Below are 20394 nucleotides of genomic sequence, written 5' to 3'. Positions count from 1 at the left end.
CAATCCGGTGTATAGCCTGCTGGCTGGTGTGATGGTAGACCCCACCTGACCAGAGGACCTACGGGCCCGGAGACATATTAAAGAGATTACACAAAATACTAACAACCAATCTCCTCCAACTAAACCCCCTTGGAAAAGCTATATGCTCTAGCGGCCTTTCATCGGTGGATTACTTGAACCGCGAGCTAGCTAGGCAGCACTGGACAAGGCCAGCGCGGGGGGAGGGGGTGTCTGGAGGAGAGTGGACAAGTCGTGATCGCCTGGCCACAGCAACCGATCAGTGAGCCACCACCTATCGGGAGCTGTAACAAGCCTACCACTAAAGGGAGCAGAAGACAGTAGGCCAACTAACATCCTAAAGGGGGCAAAGGCCCAGGCTACACACAACAAGACAAACATAAAATAAATGATGAAGAATTACTGGAAGAATTGCGAAAGAGGAACAACAAGTGGGGGAAGGAACACACCTAGCCTAACCCTCCGAGATCGGTACGGATCCGGTCAGGTAGGCTAGCCTGGCCTCCAAAGGACATCATGAAGTGGACGGATAGAACCTAATAAAACCCTCCAAAATCGAAAAATTCCGATGTGGTCAGGTACGATAGGTCTAGGCCCAACAAACATGACACGAGAGGGACTCTCTGTCCTGGACCGCTCTCCCAGCAAGCACAATAGCCTAGGCAGGGGGCAGTAAGGGTGGGGCCAAAAGGGTGGAGGGGCAGGACTACCTGACCTACCTTCCAAAACCTAGCCTAGGTCTGGTCAGGTAGGCCAGGGAAGGAAACGCAAAAACTTCTAACCTCACAAGGAATATGAATATTTATTATCAAAGTGCATATATTCGAGTGCATTACTGGCTAACATTTAAAATACAATAAAAGAATGCATGCATAAAAATTGCGAGAGAGAGAGGAATCGCCCTCTCCACAAAACTGGCGTATAGGCTAGCTAGAAGCCAAAATACACTGCTCGTGTATAACAAGAAAATAAATAAATAATAAGTACGAAGGGGAACGAACACGCTCCTGAGAGACTGAGGACAAAAGCCAAAGGCTAGAATAACAAAAAATAAACATATAACAAGAGACCTCAGAGTACGTCAGGAGCGAGTTAGGGCCTACAACGTAAAGATAAAATTCGTAAAACCAAAGCTCCAGAAACGACAGGAGCTAGAATAATGATGGGGTATACGAAAAAAATGGTATAAACAGTTAAAAGCAAACAGTGAGGTAAATATTATCATAAACAAACAATGGGAAAGAACGCATGCGTCGAATGATGCACCCAAGATGGCGGATGTAAAAGAGCATCACCCCGGTTTGCGAGAACTAAGGGGCCAAATAAGGGCTAAAAAGGGATGCATCATGCCCTCACGAGATGCAAAAACGTAAAATGGAATACTCAACTTGGATGAAGAAGGTTGGGGCTCTGGAGCAGACATGGCTTCGTCAAAAAACACAGAAAGAGGGCAGCGAGAAAGACTTGTGGTCACTGAAAGCGCACTAATACAGGAATGTAGCCCTCAGGCGTGAGTTGTAGTAGTAGCGAGCGGAAGGTAGATGTAGTAGTCCTTGTAACGGCACCTGCCTAGAGAGGGGCTTTGAAGGGAATCTTCTAATTGGCAGAAAACCTGTGGTGGTGGCTTCCACTCGCCTCTGTGCTTATACTGACGCCCTATGGGTGATCGAGCTGAGGGTAGTAACTTCAGCATTCCATTTAGCTTTTTTCTCTGGTATATTTAGCATCTATTTATACCTAGAAATGCGTGCTACAGGAGCATTTCACCGGCCGACACAGGTCGAGCCCAGAAGTAATGTACATCTTTATTTCTGCAGTTCAAGTATATTACATAATTTTAGTACCTATCCTGTTGTGTCGTGTGTAATATAGTTATTATGTCATTCATTTTTGCCAAATTTATTTGATTGTGTTTCCTTTAATGACCCATTTATGCTTGGAGTAATTATTATTGTTACTTGCATGAGGAGCTATCAGAGTATTGGATGACACTATCACTGAACTGGAGCATTAAGTCTCACAGTTGGGCCAACAGTCTGAAATAAGAAAATAGTATCCAGCATTTTATTAAGATTGAAAGCTTTTATTTTTAAATGCTTAATAGTTTTGTTTTCTAGTTTTAAGGCATCATGTCGCCAATTTGTGGGATAATGTTTTGTGTATTTAATGTTTCTCAATATTAAGTATGACTTTTCATGTTTAGACGAGCCATGGAGTGTTTAGATTTTTAGAACAAACTTTAGATAATTCATGAGAATGTTTGTATATGAGAACATTCATTCTTGTGATGCAGCCAAGTTATGGCAGGTAATTGCTATCATAGATCATAGTAACTCTTAATATGCATGTATCATTGGTGAAATATATTCGACCTGTAAGTAACACTGACCTATGATCTGTTACTCATTGCATTATAATAATAGTAGATTAAATTAGCGTATTTGACAAAGCATGATAAATGCATCCTCTTAGCTTTTTTAGTTACAAAATGTAGTACACAACTTGGATGGATATTTTGAGTTCATCAGGAAATGGGAATACCTGATAAGATGCACCCTTTAGTTGGCAAAGCATGGATGTGTCATCACTCCTCATATTAACATGTGGGCAAGGAGGTACCTGTAGTTATAAACAGTAATGAGAATTGAATTAGAACCATGTCGATATACACTGCTATACTTGTCTGTTTAGTGTAATTTTGTTGCCCATTATCTTAAAGGTATCTCTAAGATTGCAGCAACTTACAAGTTGTCCCTTATCAAGTATACGTATTTGAAATTTATCATCAAAAGAAAAAAAAAACATTCTTGTACCTCCAGACAGGTTTATTACAGGCACTTAATGAACCCAATTACAATGTTATCTTCAGTTGGTTTTGGAATCTGAAAAAGCGTTGTCATTTTCATTATTTGTACACTGATCCGTACTTACTTCTAGGGCGGTACTTACTTCTAGGGCAAAACTAAGTTACATCAGTCAGAAGTTGTTGCTATCGTCATAAATTAATTTAATGAAACCACTTACTGTAATCAGATTTCAAGGCTCTCAAAGGAGGTGTTCTGCAATTAGATAAAAATTGGAGCAAGGTAATAGGATCTGCATAGTTGGAAAGTCATGCAGGAAGAGACCAATAGGATGGATGAAACCTGAAAAGCAGAAAGTAATGTAGCTGGGGCATAGAACATTTATTACCATCTACAGTGTGCCATGCTTGGCTTGCTTAAGCGGTACCTCCTAGGGAGCTGGGTATGCATATCAGTTAAAATCAGTTGAAAAAATGCTTTTGTCATTGGTTTTATAGGAAAAATGTTGCGGACATTGTCTCTAAATTCCAGTAATGTATTAATATCTGTGACCTACATCTGTTGATTTTTTATTGAACCACAGTGCAGAAGGTCATAACCATTGTGGGAAAAAAAAAGAAGAGAGATAGAGATAAAGGCCCTAATATTACCCAGTAGTTTAATAGTATTTCTTTGTGTAAATTTTATAAGCCTCATAGCCAGAACTTCTTCATTTACCTGTATGTTTATCTCAATGTTTCCTTCATCTATCTGTTTCTTTAACTCTTCCAGAATAGTAATTTTCCTATTTCTGTTTCAGAGATGCAATTCAATTGAGTCCATCATTCATCAGTCACCAGATGGTTCTCCTGAGAGGATGCATGCACCCCTTGCAGCACGGCGATCTTGGCCTAGACAGAGTTCTCTTGACCAGCGTTCTATTCATCCCAACCGTTTTGCAAGGTCGCTGGAAACTACTCACGACCCTAATCACATAATATTAGATATTGGTTCTTCCACCGATGAGGACCTCTGCTCATTCTCATCAGATGAAGATCACATACTGTTTGGAGAATTATCACAAAACTATGACAATGAATTTGATGAGGAAATGGGTGATGATGACCAAATTTCTGAGGATATTTTTCTTGTTAGTGGTGTTGATGGTGAGGATAATGGTGATGATGATGATGGTGATGACGATGATGAAAATGAAGATGAGATAGATGATGATGATGCTGAACCAGGTGAGAGTGGTGAAACAGAGTTGAATTCACAAGACTGGGAAGTGCAATTATTAGCACGACAACTTGCTGAGGAGCAGCGAGGTGTTGCAAGACAAGTAGACAGAGACATTGCTGAGGGCCGCTTAGAGTCTGCACTAGCTGAACTTCATGAAGCTTTGGCAACAGACAAATTAGGGAACCTTACTGAGGGTGATTTAGTAAGATTAGAAAAAGCTGTTAGAACAGAGAGAGAAAAGCTTAGACGATATGCACGACTATATAGTCTGGATGAGAGACCAGTTTTAGAAGATCAATTCACATCTTTATATCGCAGTAGATCACAGCTTTTACTGAATCGTAGTTCAGAACTTTGCCGAGCAGGGCCTACCCAGCGCCGTTTGTCTTCATTGTTAGTCCAGCTCACAAAAATGACACCAGCAGAACAGTTCCTACTTGATCGACTTGTTTACACCAATGCACGCAAACGTAAGCTTTCACGCCAGAGATCATTATGTGAAGACCGTCTGAGAAGTCAAAGGTCCAATCAGTTACTAGCAACTCGTCGGTCAATGAGTATGTGCTCTCCACCTCCTGGCAGTACTCCTCCAACTCCTCTGAGAGACACTGCCTCAGAAACTGCTGAACTACCAAGAGACCCAAGTAGTGAAGGAGAAAGTGCTCCACCTACAGTATCAGTGATGCTATCATCTTTGCAAAGATCAGTTGCAGCTATATCTGGGAGAGGGCGTACTGCAGGTAACAACCAAGGCTCACAGAAAGAGGGAGCACCTCTTTTACAGTCTCCCAGGTAACATCAATATATTGATACATCTGGTACTGCTGATCAGTTTAATAACTGACAAGAGAGCAATAGGGGCATATGGCCACATCTGTGTTTTGATGCTAAAAAAACTTTTTAAAACATTTTTTGTAGTAACTCTAGTTATTTTACTTGAAAGTTGCAAAGCATATTGTTAATATTGTATGCCAGCTTATTCAGTCTTTGCACTGAATTTTTTTTAACAGCCTGTTAACAAAAACAAGCAAACCTTTTGATGCAGAATTCATACTCGCCAATGCTAGCAGTCAGGAGAATGGTGCTGCTGCTGATATACTACTGATACTGCTGCTTGCATGCAGGTGTGTGCTAAGATAGATCTTTTGCTTGATAACCCAAGAATTATATTTATGTACGGTTCATTTGCCTGTCGACAGTATTCAATAAGTGGAAATGCCCACATTGCACATAATATATATATAAATATATGTCGATATATATATATATATATCTCCTGACCTAACCTAAGAAAGTAACTTACATCAGAACATGGCCAATAACTGCATATAAATATGCATTAATTTAACACTCAAGTATGGTAGTCACTTAGCCTGCAACTGGGCCAGCTGATTAGCTTTCTTATTTTCGCACCTTGAAGCTTGTGTTATAATAAATATTCTCAAAAGTTTCTAGGCCCCACTCACATGCTGAACTATAATGCAACTCAATACAGTGATCCTCGACAAGAAAGGCTCGTGTAACAAGATTTGTTTCGACAATTCATTCCTCTTATCATCTGTAAAAAGACATCATGTAAGACCCACAATACATTCTCATTATACCATTTTTGACAGTGTTCAGAGTATATGTTATCAAAGTTTGTTAAAAGTTTTCGGGGATAATGGTCACTTCTTTTCATTATTAAAGACCATTACAGATATATCTAATTTATAGGTAACCATAATTATTGTAAGAAAGGGCTGAGATATAGATTATTTTTCTTATAAAAAATGTATGTTGTTATGTTATAAATGTAAACTAATCACCACTTACTACAACTGTATGCTCTTTGAGGGAAAATTAGGAACCATTGCAAAGATTTTTATGGTTTTGAGCATACACAAATTTTATCAAACGGGTGCTACGCAGGAAATTTCTCCAATGTACTGTATATCAAAAGGGGCAAAAGTGTAAATATTAAAGCTGGCACATTTGTATAAAGTTTGGTGCTGATTTGACTTTACAGTAGTGTTTTTGAAAGCTACAGGACATTACTCAGAAGACTCCCTTGTTCCACAGTCTCAGGGGAACATTTGTTTTTTCTTAAATATTCTATGTATCATCAATATTCATGAACAAAATTTTTAGGAAAAATTACCCTGTATGTAATGTGAAAATGCACTAGAAATGGCAAGTTGATGAAGTCAAATACTCATCTTTGTATGTATTTACAAAACTTCTGGCCCAGTTTTTTTACTTTATAAAACAAATAACTGTATAAAGCCCTTGGTACATTTTCATCATGCAGTACTGTAGTATTGACAAATTCCCATCTTGTTTTGCCTGTCTGTTATTTTCTAAGCGCCACATTTTGTATAACCTCTGCAGAGGCTTGCTTATTTACATTTCCCAACTAATTCTTACAATCACAGCATGCCCATTTTAAATATAGAGGAAAAGTCTCCTTTAGAATGATAAATTTCATACATTAGGTAGACAACAAGGCTAAATTTCTGCAATCCCCCTCATTCCCCAAGACTGATACTGTAATAATTTGTGACTACGGAATGTGCCTTGAAGTTACATATTTCACAAGCTGAAGCTATTCATAGTGAAGCAATGAAAAAAAAAGTGTGTGTGCATTCAGACAATAATGGAGCATTGTATTGATGAATCTTAATTTTATTTCAACACTATTTAAAAATACCAATCATTAGGCAAACTGTAGTATGATTTTTTATTTAAAATTTATAGCATTATTTTTTAGGGAATTAAATGCAAGTAAAATATTTTTCTTGCGATGTAAATAACTATTATACATAATGCTTTATTACCACAAGCTCACCAAAGTAGCTAATAGTTGTGAGGTACCTTCTAGAAGAATACTTATTTGGTTAAAGTCTTTATTCTCTGTTGATGGTTCATTCTTGGCTAAAGCTGCACTACCATAGGCAATACTGTATAGCATTAGTAAACAAGACTTTGGATTTATGAAACAATAAGTACCTAAATTTTTGTTAGTTTTGAAATTGTTTGCCAAGTATTTTCATTATGTAAGGCAGTTTTATTGTACTACATCTTTTCAATAGCTTCCTGATATCTGAATAGCACCAAGATAAATGCACTTAGGTACTTTGAGATTTAGTAAATGAGTGAGGAAAAGGTTAATGCTTTATAAACTGTTAGTTTGTTTATTAATATGAATTTAGAACTCCACTGAATGTACTACTGGAGATGGAGAGATAAAAATGATGAGTGTTTCAGGTATAATATTTAGGCACACTTGTCTCAAGAGATATTAAAAATACAAATTTCAGAGGATGAAAAAGGCAGATTAGGCAGTCATAATGCTCAAATCATTGTGGAGTAATACTGTAGAAAGTAAGTTATAAGCCTGACTAAATCAATATTGATATATAGTACCCAACAGGAAGAATAATAGGACTTAAATGAAACCCACTGCTTACTATGAAAGACTATCTAGATGACAGAAGATGGGGCATGTTTTCAGGAGAGAAGAGACACTAGTGGTGTATGAAACAGGGTAGACTGCTGAAGTAGTTATGGGAGGGGAAAACAAAGGTTGACATGTTGCAGGAAAACTGAGGGATTTATGAGAGGAATATAGGCAGTCCCCAGTTTACGACGGGAGTTCCGTTCTTGAGACGCATTGTAAGCCGAAAATAGTCGTAAGCCCGAAAATCATAAAAAATCCTAAGAAAACCTTACTTTTAATGCTTTGGGTGCATTAAAAACTATGTAATCTGCATTCTTATAGTATTTCTCATAAAAAAAAACTTCAAATATTGATTATTTTGCATTTTTGGAGACATTTATTCTGCCAGATTGGCATTGTAAGCTCTGTAATTCTGGAACATGCGTCGTAAACCTGGAAATAATTTCTGATAAATATAATTGAAAAGCTTTGTAACCTCGGAACGTCGTAAGCCAAACCCGTTGTAAGCCGGGGACTGCCTGTATTGGGATGACCATAGAGAACAGGCATTTATGAGCTGGATTCATTGCAGCACGGCTAGAATTATTTGTAACAGTTGTTATTTAATTACCATAACCAATATCATTGCCATGGTAATAATAAAAAGGAATGACAGAAAATTAAGAAATATTGTGTGTACATACATACCTTGATGTGCATTAACTGCAACTAAATAATAATTCATTCTTGGCACAAAACAAGCTATCAGTTGTGCAACCTTGGTACTGTGGAACCTCTTGTCCTTCTCAGAAGTAAAAGATGAAAATATGTTATTTTAATAAGCTAGAACAGTTACACTGAACCATTTATATATCCTTCCCTTTACTCTTAAACTCTACTGCTGAAGGAAACTTTTCTAAGGAATGAAGGAAACTTTTCTAAGGAAGGCTTACATGGTAGAACTGAGGGGTATTGTTAATATTGTAAGTCTCAAGGATAAACCAGCTATAATGAGGTGAAAAAAAAGTAAGATGGTCTTTTAAACCTCAATACAACTTATTTAGTTGGTTAGAACATCAAAACCGTGATTTTGTAAAAGATGTATGTATCTGAATAATCAAAATGCTGGTTTTATATTTAGTACTAATCTATCTGGAAGGTTAATCTGTAGTGTATTTAAGACTCCATCTAATTCTGTAACAAATATATGCTATTTTTCCAAAGTGTTTGAAGTTTATAGCGGTCTAAATGTGCAATACATAATACTGTTTCACAATGACTATAAGCCACATACAACTTCTAGGGCCATAGTTATTTTGAATATGATTTATTCCATAGCTGAATTTGATACATTCTATTAAGGAAAATGCTGTACTAACTGTAAGAGCAAAGTCTGTGCAAGTTGTCCTGTAGTAAAATAATTTAACTTGGAAATTTTGAAATATTTCCAAGTACTACATTTTTATTCTGAAGTCTGCTTTTTTTTTTTAAATTGAGGTTTTCATTGAAAAGGCATTGGAAAAGAATAACTTATGATGTACAATATAAATTTTACACTTGGCACAAGAAAAAAAAAGCTAAATAATTCCCTTGATTCTAGGTTTTACTTTTTTACACTTTACAAGAAAAATGGTCTTGATTCTAGGTTTTAATTTTTATCATGAAATTATACATCACCAGTTGTAAAATTCCATCCTAAGAATAGCACCAATAAAAACTGTCTTCTGTATCTGTGTGAAGTAGTAATGCATATGAATTCTCTCTGAATGTTATTCATAAATGAGGAATGGCCTTGTTAAAATATTGGGTTAGGTAATATACTCATTTCCATCTACACAAAATATAAGTAACTATACTTTTGTACTTCCCATACATTATTTCCCACTATAAATATCTATTAGTTCAAGTTTAATAGAACATTAGACAATTCAGCAGAAATTTAATTGATTTTACTGCAATTTACTCTATTTCTCTTCTAATATTAGAATGTTGATTAAATAGATGTCTTGCTTTTATAATCCAAAATGGAAAATTCACATACCCACATGTGAACTTTACCCAGTGGGAATTTTAGTTGCTACCAAAATACATTTGAGTATTGATTAATTAAAAACTAACAAAACAATAAAGAACCTACTTTTGATGATTTGTGGATCAAATGCATCTACTTTTATACAGTTATTGCTAAAATTTTATGTAAATTGTGTGTTATATATATAAAATAAATCTAATACAATACCATCTACATTTATATGAGGGGACTTGGGTAATGATTTAAAAATATCAGTGTTACAAAAAAAAAAATAGTCTTTGTTAACAGGTGAAGCATTATGAAGTTTTCCATTGCATGGATGTTTGGCTTCATACTATGCATTGTTTTCTAGTCAAGTTTTCCATGAAGCAGACTTAGTGTTGTATGTGCTACATTCTACAGTTATCAGCTTGGAGGATATATTTACCGAGTTAATATAAAAAGTTTTATATCGCAATTAGAAAACTTGACTAGTTTTGTACACTTATGGAATTGTGGGCTTTACTTAATTGTATGAAATTTTCTTTATGTAATTACCTAATAACAAGCCTAAACACTACAATGTGTAGAGATATTTTCACATATGAATTGGTAGATCACTTATAAATTCCCTTAAGCATTAAATTGCCAGACAGCTTTTTACATTCCCTTTGGCATAACTTTAATAACCATAACCTTAACCTTTGAAATGTTTTATTACCAACTTTTCAGTCATAATTTTCATGCTATTTCCATATCAAAATCAAATTAGATATTCAAGCCTAATATTGTAAACATACCAAAAGCAACTCTTTGCAATATTTATAATTATTATTTTTAAAAAATTTAGCTGTAATATGATTTTCAATGTATGTATATAAAGTATATTTCCCCTTTGACCTTTGAATATCAAGGTCTCAAGATTCACCCTTATGACTGACTACAAGCAAAACTTAAGTTCAAGATCTGAGTAAGAAGGTGGTGATGTATGGCTAAAGGAAAAAAAAATCCCTCACTTTTATTATGCTACAATTAAAGATGTCTTGACTGTGAATATATACTATTATAAAATGCATTTATTAAATGTTAATTGTTGTTAGGCAATCTATAACCCCCTTTATTATAAACACTGTATTTCAATGATACCTAATTGTTTTACTCGATTAGCCATGTAATCATGTTGTTTGTCAGTGCAATATTTTCAGGTTTTTTATTTTTTTTTCATTGTAAAAATTACTTCAAATCAAAATCTCTCAATCTAAAGAGTAATAGATAAACATAGCTTCTGGTTAGAAATATTTGAATATTTCTTTGTATAAACACTGATTTGAGCTATTAAGATGAAAGATAATAATAGTTCACATAAACTTATGTATATGATAATTTCAGTTTCATGAGTTCTTACACTCATTTCCTCATCTACACAAAAGAAAAAGGTATTATCGTGCCTTACTTGATTTATAGGTATATTCACCACCAACATCTTACTGTCACTCTCATATTAATCACTTATCACTAATCGTGGCAACAGATGATTACTGAATTCTGATTATAAAGGAGTTCCTTCACTCATAACCTGGAGAGGGACAGTGTTGTTAACCTTCTACCTTAAACATCTCAGCTTGTCACATTTCATTCACCTTGTTCCGAGCCTTTCAGAAATGCGAAGTATTTTACCTTCCTAACTTTAATAGTAATAATAATAAATAACAATAATAATAATAATGTCTGTTTTGGATCATTCTTGTTTGTTGTTTGTTGGGACATTTTAAAAGATTGAGAAGCAAATGAGGTTTTGTATGATGCCCCTTAATTAACCATTAACGGGTAAAGTTTGATAATGTACAAAAAATATATAAATATATATATATCTATACATAAATATGACAAACTGACATTGTGTTTCAATAAAACCTTTTTCTTTTTTAAAATTGGGTATGATGTATGATTAAACTACCTAAATTTAGGTAAGATGTATGATTAATCTACCTAATGTTCATAAGAATTTATTTCACATTCCTGCACTCAATATGATGTACTGTTCAGATGAAAAGCAAAATTTCTAACGAAAAAGATCATATGTGAAAGGAATAAGAAAAACTGACAGGTTACCTTAATCCAGCACTGAGACTACATTATTACATGAATGTTCTTAGGTAAATACTGTAGTATGCTTTTACAATAAAACAAGTTTTTTACAAATCCATTTGTCATACAGCCTTCAACTGCATTGACGCATCAAGGTGCACAGAACAAAAGTTCAACCATCTCCTAGTTAGTTGAAGTATTTATCAGTGTTCCTCATTATACAGTGACAGTCTCCATCTGAGAGCACAGGAAATAAAGGAGGGTAATAGTTTATGATGAATGGGTTTGTACAAAAACCTATTTTATTGTGAACACATTGTTTCCTTATCAAAAATTCACCATAAAGTAGTCTGAATCACTGTTTAGGGAGAAAAGAGAAAGCAGATGTGTCCAAGATTGAAAACACTGCTGTCAGAAGTCCATCAGAAGGAAAGAAGCTCTGAACTGGTAATGGCAAGCCCAACTGGAGTGTTCCATGTTTTAAAATGTTAGTTTTCCAGACACTGGCACTCAAGAAAGAAACAGGGCTCTAGCAGAAGAAAATCCAAGGATGGACACCTACCTGCAAGAGGGGTGTAAAGCAATGAAATCATGAAGTTCAAGTGCCTTCAGTGTGAGATGTTATATTAAGGAAAATATGAGGGGAAGGTGAAATGACTGCTGTAACCCATACCAAAGGTGAGGACAGGGCTTCTCAAGATATGCCTCAAAGAAGGCAAATCCACACAGATTCAGAATATTGATGTAAGAAGAAAACTGCAGAGACAATGGTCTGGAAACAAGCTACAATGGTAAAAAACAAGGGGGCAATTGAAGAGCCCGGAGCATCCAGAAACATGGAGGCAGTTGTGCACATAGGCAGAGTCAGAAGCCAAAGCATAAGCCTAGACCTTCAGTGACTGCAGTTGTTAGATGGAGCAGTTGGGAGGCCAGGACCAGGATGAAACAATTACCAGCCATGTGCTGAAGAGGCCAGGGCTATGGATAAACCAACCTTATTCATATGGTTAGGCTCCAAGAAACAAGAACCACAGACAAAAATGCTGGTAGGGCCCTCTTAAGGATAAATAGGAAGTCCTTAGGAAAGGGAGACAAGAAGAGCACTGCAAATGGAGGTCCTTTCTCAAGGATGGCAAATGTGCTACAAGACCTAGCATTCCTGACAGTACAATTTCATTTGGGCATAAGAATAAAAATGCCAAAAAGAAACAGTTACTATATACAAATAAAAATAAAAAATACTACATAAAAAAGTAGAACCAAAGGTAACCTCTACTGAGATCAAGGCAAACAAGAATTGAATGGCTTTAGTAAAAATTACTGAGTGAACAATGAAAACAACAATTTGCAAAACAAGAGGAAAAGTTACATTAACATTCACAAAGAATTTGACGCAAATTCACTATTACTCAACCAGCAATGAAAAGTTTGGGGAATACATGCAAAACTGATGGTTAAGACATAATGCACCGACAAAACAAAAATATAGTAAACCGTCCATAGGAGCAACATATTTTTGGTTGAAAGGTAATCATAAAACATATGCAAAGCACTATACATAATAAGCTTAATTGTTCCGCGAGCACAGCTTACCAACATAAACTTTTTTATTGAAAATCACACTTGGCCATTTTTGACTAATATATGTATAAGTAAAAAATTACTTTACAAAGAAAACCCTGAGCACCTTAATATAAGTGGCCACATTGTTGACCTATTCAGTCTCAGTTTCACTGATATTCCCAAATCTAACACACAAAATGAGACATTCAGTCCCATGTAACATTAATGCCTAAAACTTGTACCAGTTCAGCTGCTGGAATAGCCTTCAAAATATAACATTAACCAGTCATGAATTTACCCTTTTAACAAAAAATAACAATTTGTTGAAAATTGTATTTTTCCTAACTGGTCGTAAGAGCAAAGGGAGGGATCCTAGCCTCTGCCCAGCTGATCAGGGTGTGCACCGCAGGATCAGTGGTCAGACTTCTAGACCAAATTTATAAGAGGGAGGCAAGTGTACCTCTTATAAATAGCAAAAACAAAAGAACTAGTTCCTACTTCAAGAGCCAATATGAAGTCATGGGTTTGTCTCTTGTTGGCTTCCACTCGCCCCCCCTTGTTGGGGAGTGGTGGATAAATACTCCTATCCCTACTGAACGGGATAGGATGGAGCTCAGTCGTGTAGCTTACCTGCATCTGCTTCCTGTTCAGCGTAGTGACGACCGCGGTCCTCTTCCCACAGGTAGAGGAGGAAGAGAAGCCAGTCACACACTCTTTCACTCGTCCATTCATGCAGTCACACAAGGATGCCATGCTGTTCTGTCCGCTCGGGTGCTAGGTAGACTACACAACTTGTTGAGCAGCCACCACGGGTCCCAAGGAAAAGGTGTCCAAGGACCTGTGGGTAATATCCCGAAGGTAGAAGGAAGTGAAGGTGGTTTGGTTGGCCCAAACCCCTGCCTTCAGAACCTGCGCCATGGAGAAGTTCGTGCGGAACGCAAGGGTTAGACCAATAACTCTGACTTCGTGAGCTCTCGGACGAAGGGTACAGGTGTCGTCACTATCATCCGCGTCGTACGCCCTCCTGATCACCTCACGCAGCCAGAAAGAAAGTGTGCTTGGAGACCTCTTTCTTGGTAACCCCGGTGCTAACGAAGAGGCGTCAACACTCAGGCCTGAGGTGTCGAGTTCTCTTCAGACAGCGCCGTAGCGCCCTCACAGGACAAAGCAGCATCTCATCCGCATCATTATCAGTGAAGTCCTTCACGGAGGGGATTGTGAAAAACTCGAACCGGTCACCAGGGATCGAAGGATTCTGCGCCTTCGCTACGAAGTTCGGGACGAAATCGAGCGTCACGGATCCCCATCCCCTGGAATGCTTAACGTCGAAGGAAAGACCATGAAGTTCCCCTACTCTCTTTGCCGATGCCAGGCCCAGCAAGAAGAGGGTCTTGAGGGTCAGATAGCTGTCTGACGACTCTCGGAGTGGTTCGAAGGGTCTTCGAGTCAAACTCCTAAGGACGAGAGTCATGTCCCACCCTAGGGGCCTGAGTTCCCTGGGTGGGCAAGACCTCTCAAAGCTCTTCATAAGGAGGGAGATCTCGAAGGAGGAGGAGGAGATATCCACTCCTCGCAGTTTAAGGACTAGGGCCAGGGCGGCTCTGTATCCTTTAACTGCGGAGATGGAGAGAAGCTTCTCTCGGCGAAGGAAAACGAGGAAATCCGCTACCTGCTGAATAGTGGCTCTGAGAGGAGAGACACCCTGTCCACGACACCAACCACAGAAGACGGACCACTTTCCCTGGTAAACAGCTGCAGAGGACTGTCTGAGGTACCCAGCCATCTGTTGCTGCGCTGCGAGAAAAGCCTCTCGCTCGCAAGAGATGGTGGATAACAGCCAGCTGTGAAGACATGGACTCGACCGACCGGAGGTACCATTCTGTGTGTGGCTGGCACAGGAGGTTGTGCCAGGGGGGAATCTCTCACGGTGCTTTGGCGAGCAGAGCCAGCAGGTCCAAGTACCAAACAGCTTGAGGCCATTTGGGCGCAACCAGGATCATGCAAAGATTCGAGGTGACCAGCACCCTGCTGATCACCCTCCGAATCAGACAGAACGGGGGAAAGGCATACACGAAGAGGCTGTCCCATGGGTGTTGAAGAGCATCCTCTGCAGCTGCCCATGGGTCCGGCACAACCGAGTAGAAAACCTGGAGTTTTCTGTTGTGCCGAGTGGTGAACAGATCTACGACTGGACGCCCCCACAGGTTGAAGAGCCTTTCCGCCACGTCTGGGTGAAGGGACCACTCGGTTCCTATAACCTGATCCCGATGGCTGAGCTTGTCGGCTACCACATTCCTCTTGCCTGGAATGTAGCGGGCTGACAGCTCTACTGAATGTGCCATGGCCCACTCGTGTATCTGCAACGTCAACTGATGCAACGGGAGGGACACTAGGCTCCCTTGTTTGTTGATGTACACCACTACCGTGGTGTTGTCGCTCATCAACACCACTGAGTGTCCCACAAGACGATCTTGGAACTCTTGGAGAGTGAGGAATGCTGCCTTGAGCTCCAGGAAGTTGATGCGAAGTTGTCTGTCGTGATGGCTCCACACACCCGCAGCCAGCAACTCCTCCAGGTGTGCGCCCCATCCCCGGTCAACGCGTCTGAAAATAGCAAAATCTCGGAGGGGGGCGAAGAGGCACTCCTCTTACGAGGTTCCCGTCATCCAGCCACCAAGCTAGATCCTGCCTTACCTCCTCCGTGAGGGACACGGGGAAGAAAGGTGGGTCTCTTGCCTGTGACCAATACTCCTTTAGTCTCCATTGAAGAGACCGCAGGTGAAGACGCCTGTGAGGGACTAACTTCTCGAGAGACGACAGGTTGACGATCACGACCTGGCACTGCTGTAGGGACAGAAACCGTCCTGCTGCCTCCCTGAACCTGCTGATCCACAAGTCCGCAGGGAAGACTTGCCCTGCTACCATATCGATCAGCATACCCAGGTACTTCATCCTCTGCTTGGGCTCGAGATCTGACTTCTCGTAATTCACTACGATCCCCAGATTGCGGCAGAATTCGAGGAGTCGATCTCTGTCCTGTAGCAACTGTGAGCGGGAGCTCGCCAGGACTAACCAATCGTCGAGATACCTCAGAAGACGTATCCCTACCGAGTGGGGCCAAGCCGACACCAGAGTGAACACTCGCGTGAACACCTGTGGGGCAGTTAAGAGACCGAAACAAAGTGCCCTGAATTGGTACACCGTCCCGTCGAGGATGAAGTGGAGGTACTTCCTGGAGGATTGATGGATGGGTATCTGGAAATACAGGTCCTTCAGATCCACAGAAAGCATGAAGTCATTCTCCCTGATGGAATCGAGCACTGACCGTGCTGTCTCCATCGTGAACCGAGTCTGGCGAACGAATCGGTTCAAGGGAAAGAGATCTATCACCGGGCGCCAGCCCCCCGAGGACTTCTCGACCAGGAAAAGTCGACTGTAGAAGCCCGGTGACTGATCCCACAGCACATTTGCTCAGTATGGCTTCTACTTCCTGCTGAAGTGCAACGTCCTTTATGGCTCGCCAGGGAACCCCCCCCACTTCCGGCAGCAGGTGAGGGGGAACACTGTCCCTAGCGTTTCCATCCTCTCTTCAACTTCTTCTTCCCGGTTCCTTCTCGAGAGGAGGGCTGGTTACGGTCACTCCTTACAGTCGAAGTCGAAGGCGGAGTCTTTCCTCTCGGCTTCGACGAAGCGATCGTCTTAGCCGCAGGGGAAGAGCTAGCTAAACTCTTGGGCTTAGCAGCAGTCGTTCGAGGTTGCCCAGCCACCTTTGAGACTGCCTGGTGGACTAAACGGTCACTTTCATCAGTGCGCCGTTGTTCCACCGCAGCATCCACCATCTCTCTGGGGAAGAGAGAGGAGGAACTCCGCACCGGTCCTTTGCGAAGACCCAAGGCCGCCTCTTGCCCAGCCGCCCTGGTCACTCGAGCGAGGACAGCGTCCCTACGCCTCAGAACCAGGTTGGCCCACAGGTCAGCCGTCTGGTGGGCCAGGTAGGAGATAGCCCTACCTCCAGACTGGCACAGTCTCACGAAAGCTGGGTCCCCTTCAGGAGTGATGTTTCCCGAGGAGGCCGCAGCTTTAGACACTGTGAGGGACCACAGGTCGATCCAGGAGACTGCTTGGAATGCTGCCATAGCAGTAGATTCCAAGGCAAGTGCCTCTTGCTGCGAGAACCAGAGGTTCTCCGACAGGAGCTGCTGCAGACACCCCCGCAGTTAGCCTAGCTAGCACCGGGTTAATTAACCTGTTTGGGCGGCAGAGGGTCCTCCGATGGCACGTAAAAACGCCTCTGTCACAGTAGAGGTTGGGGAAGGAGCTTGGACGACCTGCCGGACCGAAGCGAACCCTCCTGTCCAGAGACGAGAGCGTCCACCTGGCTCAGCACACTGTCAGCCAAGGCCAATCGCGGCAGACCCATCGTCGTCCTGGGTTCCTTTTTGGGTCCCCAGAACGACTCCAAACCCGATGTAGGCTCAGAAGGTGGGAGCGGCGATCCTTCCCCAAGGTCGTTGTGCTGACTAATCAGCGCAATAACCTTGGCGAACGACTTCTGGATCTCAGGAGTGACTGCATCCTGCAGAGAAGGACCGTCAACCCTGTCCAACGAGAACGCCTCCCGAGACCCTCCTCCTCCCACAGGAGGAACCACAACAGACCCCTCATGGTCTCCTCCTGCCACTTGCGCTTACGATCTGGTCGGTCCTAGGACCGTGCCAGGTACGTAGGGCGTCGGGGCGGGATCGCAAGGGGCTCACTCCTGATCACTTCCCTCTTCCCGGTGTAGCCCGAGGAAGTTGAAGGGATAGGAGAGGAAGACCTGACGTCCCCCCCTCGCCCACTGGCAAAAACCGGTGTGCTGGGGGGGATGCAGGCGATCGCCACTGCAGGCCTGGTCGAGCGCCTCTCCCGGGAGAGTGGCTGGACCGAGAACAGTGGCGACGGTCCCGAGCGTCAGAAGAGCTGCTGCTGGTCCCCCTCTCTGCCCAGTCCCGATAGGAGCGGCGGTCAGGGGACCGGCAGAGTCTGCTGTTGCGGTGGGAGCAAGACCTGTCCTCACTGCGCGTCATGCCGCTTGGACCAGCCGAGGCTGGTTCAGGCGACCGAGGGGACCGCTTCCTCGCCTCAGCCCGAGGCCAGTCTGGGACCGTCGCGTCAACCCTGGGTACCAGCGGATCGCCACGAGAGCGATCTCTGGCCTGGTGGGAGTCACCTGGGCGATTCCCACCAGTCTTCTGCTCTGTGCCTGGATCCTGGCGCCGAGTGGACTCGGTTGCCTGGGTCTTGGCTGCGCAGAGGCAGAACCTCTGGTGCCAGGTGAGGAGGTACCGGTGTTAGCCGGCGCTCCTTCGGTCCCCGTCTTCTTCTTCCTTGTGGAAGGAGAGACGGGCCATGTTCCCGAAGGAACAGAAGGACCAGTGAAAGTCCCAACCGTCCCACCGGAGTGGGACGGACCCTTAGAAGTCTCAGAGCGAGCCTTCTTAGGGGGGGCGGAGGCTACCTTCTTCTTCAGCTGTGGGGCCTTAGAAATTGAAGGGGAAGTGGCGGCAGACGATGACGAAGAAGACGATGAAGACGACGATGACACCTTCCTCCTCCTCCTCCTCTTCTTCGTCATCTTCCTCAGGACCACCGTCAGGTCTTCCATCCAGGACGGAGCCGGGGCAGTTGCCGAAGCAACAGGGCCCGACTGCACCTATCTGGAAGGACCTGGGGTGGGGGCAGCAACACCACGGGCAGGAACAACAGCGGCAGAAACTGGTACTGAAACTGGAGTTGGGCCATGAGTTACCGGCCTGGCCCCTCTCGCCAGATGACTCAGCAGCCCCTGAACAGTGTGTCCCCCTGACGCCCCAGCGAGTACCAGGCCCAGCCGAGATCATCCTCCGTGGCAAGCAGATCTGAGGAAGGAAGCAGAGTCGGGTTAGTAAGTGGGGGGTTTCCCCTCGCCTGGGGGGGGGGGACAGTTCCCACCCCGAGCGAACGGAAGACCCCAAATACAACTGAATATCAGGGTACCTAGCCCCGTCCTCCATGCTCGACTGATCGAGAGAGGAGAAGGAGCGAGATAACACCCCCGAAGGGGAAGGAGCCATACGAGGGAGCTGAGATGGAGGGAGAAAGGAAGAAGACGTGTCCGTGACCAAGGGAGTAACTGGAGAACCCTCAAATGACTCCCTGGCTGGCTTACGCAGTTTCTTCCTCCCTCCATAGCGCTCCCACTGCTCCTCCGACCAAACAATACACACGTCACAAGGCTCGGTGCGAGAGCATTCTCGCCCTCGGCAACGAGTGCAAAATTCATGAGGGTCTACCTCTACAGAGGACCGAAAGGCCCCACACTTACGGCCATCCACACCAGGGCACAATCTGCAGCTGATGGGGGGGGCGAGGGGGTCTCTGCGGCTCTCGGGATTCCATGATAATTCACTAATCACAGAGTATGAATATAAAAAAACAGACAAGTACTTACGTAAGCTTTGCACATGCACACTAAGTAAGAGGAAAAGACCAAAAGCCTTCACGATGTGAAGAAAACCAAGCATACGACTTGAATCGGGCAGAGAGGCGAGCAGCATGTCTATCCACCAGCGCGGCCAAAAGCAAAGTGACTCATCTCCTCACAGTCGAGCTGACCGCCAACTGCCGGACAAGTAGTTAACTACCGAACCCCCTTGTTTGAACCTTACGACCGGTTCAGCTGCCGCTAAGTACCTTTCTATTGTTAAAGGACCGAGGGTTTGTATACGTATCGGAACAAATTTGCTGTGTATCAATGCGATTCCTAAAGATTACACGAGCATAATAACACAAAACTATACAGTACAGGCAAGACAGAAAAACCCATGAACTCCTCATCAATACCTCTAATGTCCAAACAAGTGTTAACATAATTTGAGGTGGCTTGCAATCTATGCCATAAACAAAACTATAGAAACTTTTAACTCCCGGATAAACTAAAGCTACTGCATGCAATACTTAAGACTCTTAATGCCTCCAAATTTACTAATACCATTCATGCTCTGTCAACAAAGATTTTGTATACTGACCAAACAGTGTAATACTGCAAAGTTCATACATTCCCTGTAATGAGGATCAATACTAATGTATGTCCTCATCATAAGTATTTCTAATATTGGACTCTGATTTCTTCTTTTCTTAATATGCTTTCCTTTTCATAGTTTCTTTAAAAATATAATAAAGTGTATACCTCTCTACCTTCAAGGTACTATTCATACTCTCTAGGGCATAATAGTGTAAATAAAAAGAAA

The 20394-nt window shown here is 42.1% G+C and overlaps 1 protein-coding gene across 5 annotated transcripts in view; it reads left to right on the top strand.

Moving 5' to 3' along the window:
* The window catches only part of LOC135200888 (uncharacterized), a 1536981-nt gene extending 1525614 nt beyond the window's left edge, over positions 1-11367 (top strand). For all 5 annotated transcript variants that reach the window (XM_064229627.1, XM_064229624.1, XM_064229626.1 and 2 more), the window contains one exon: positions 3622-11367. In XM_064229627.1, the coding sequence (XP_064085697.1) occupies positions 3622-4839 (1218 nt within the window). In that variant the 3' untranslated portion in view covers positions 4840-11367. The remainder of the gene's footprint in view (positions 1-3621) is intronic.
* Positions 11368-20394: the final 9027 nt, after the last annotated feature.

Source organism: Macrobrachium nipponense, chromosome 27 (genome assembly GCF_015104395.2).
Source record: "Macrobrachium nipponense isolate FS-2020 chromosome 27, ASM1510439v2, whole genome shotgun sequence".
Lineage (NCBI taxonomy): Eukaryota > Metazoa > Arthropoda > Malacostraca > Decapoda > Palaemonidae > Macrobrachium > Macrobrachium nipponense.
Note: the sequence above shows the minus strand (reverse complement) of the source record. Positions and strands in the feature narration are given on the sequence as shown.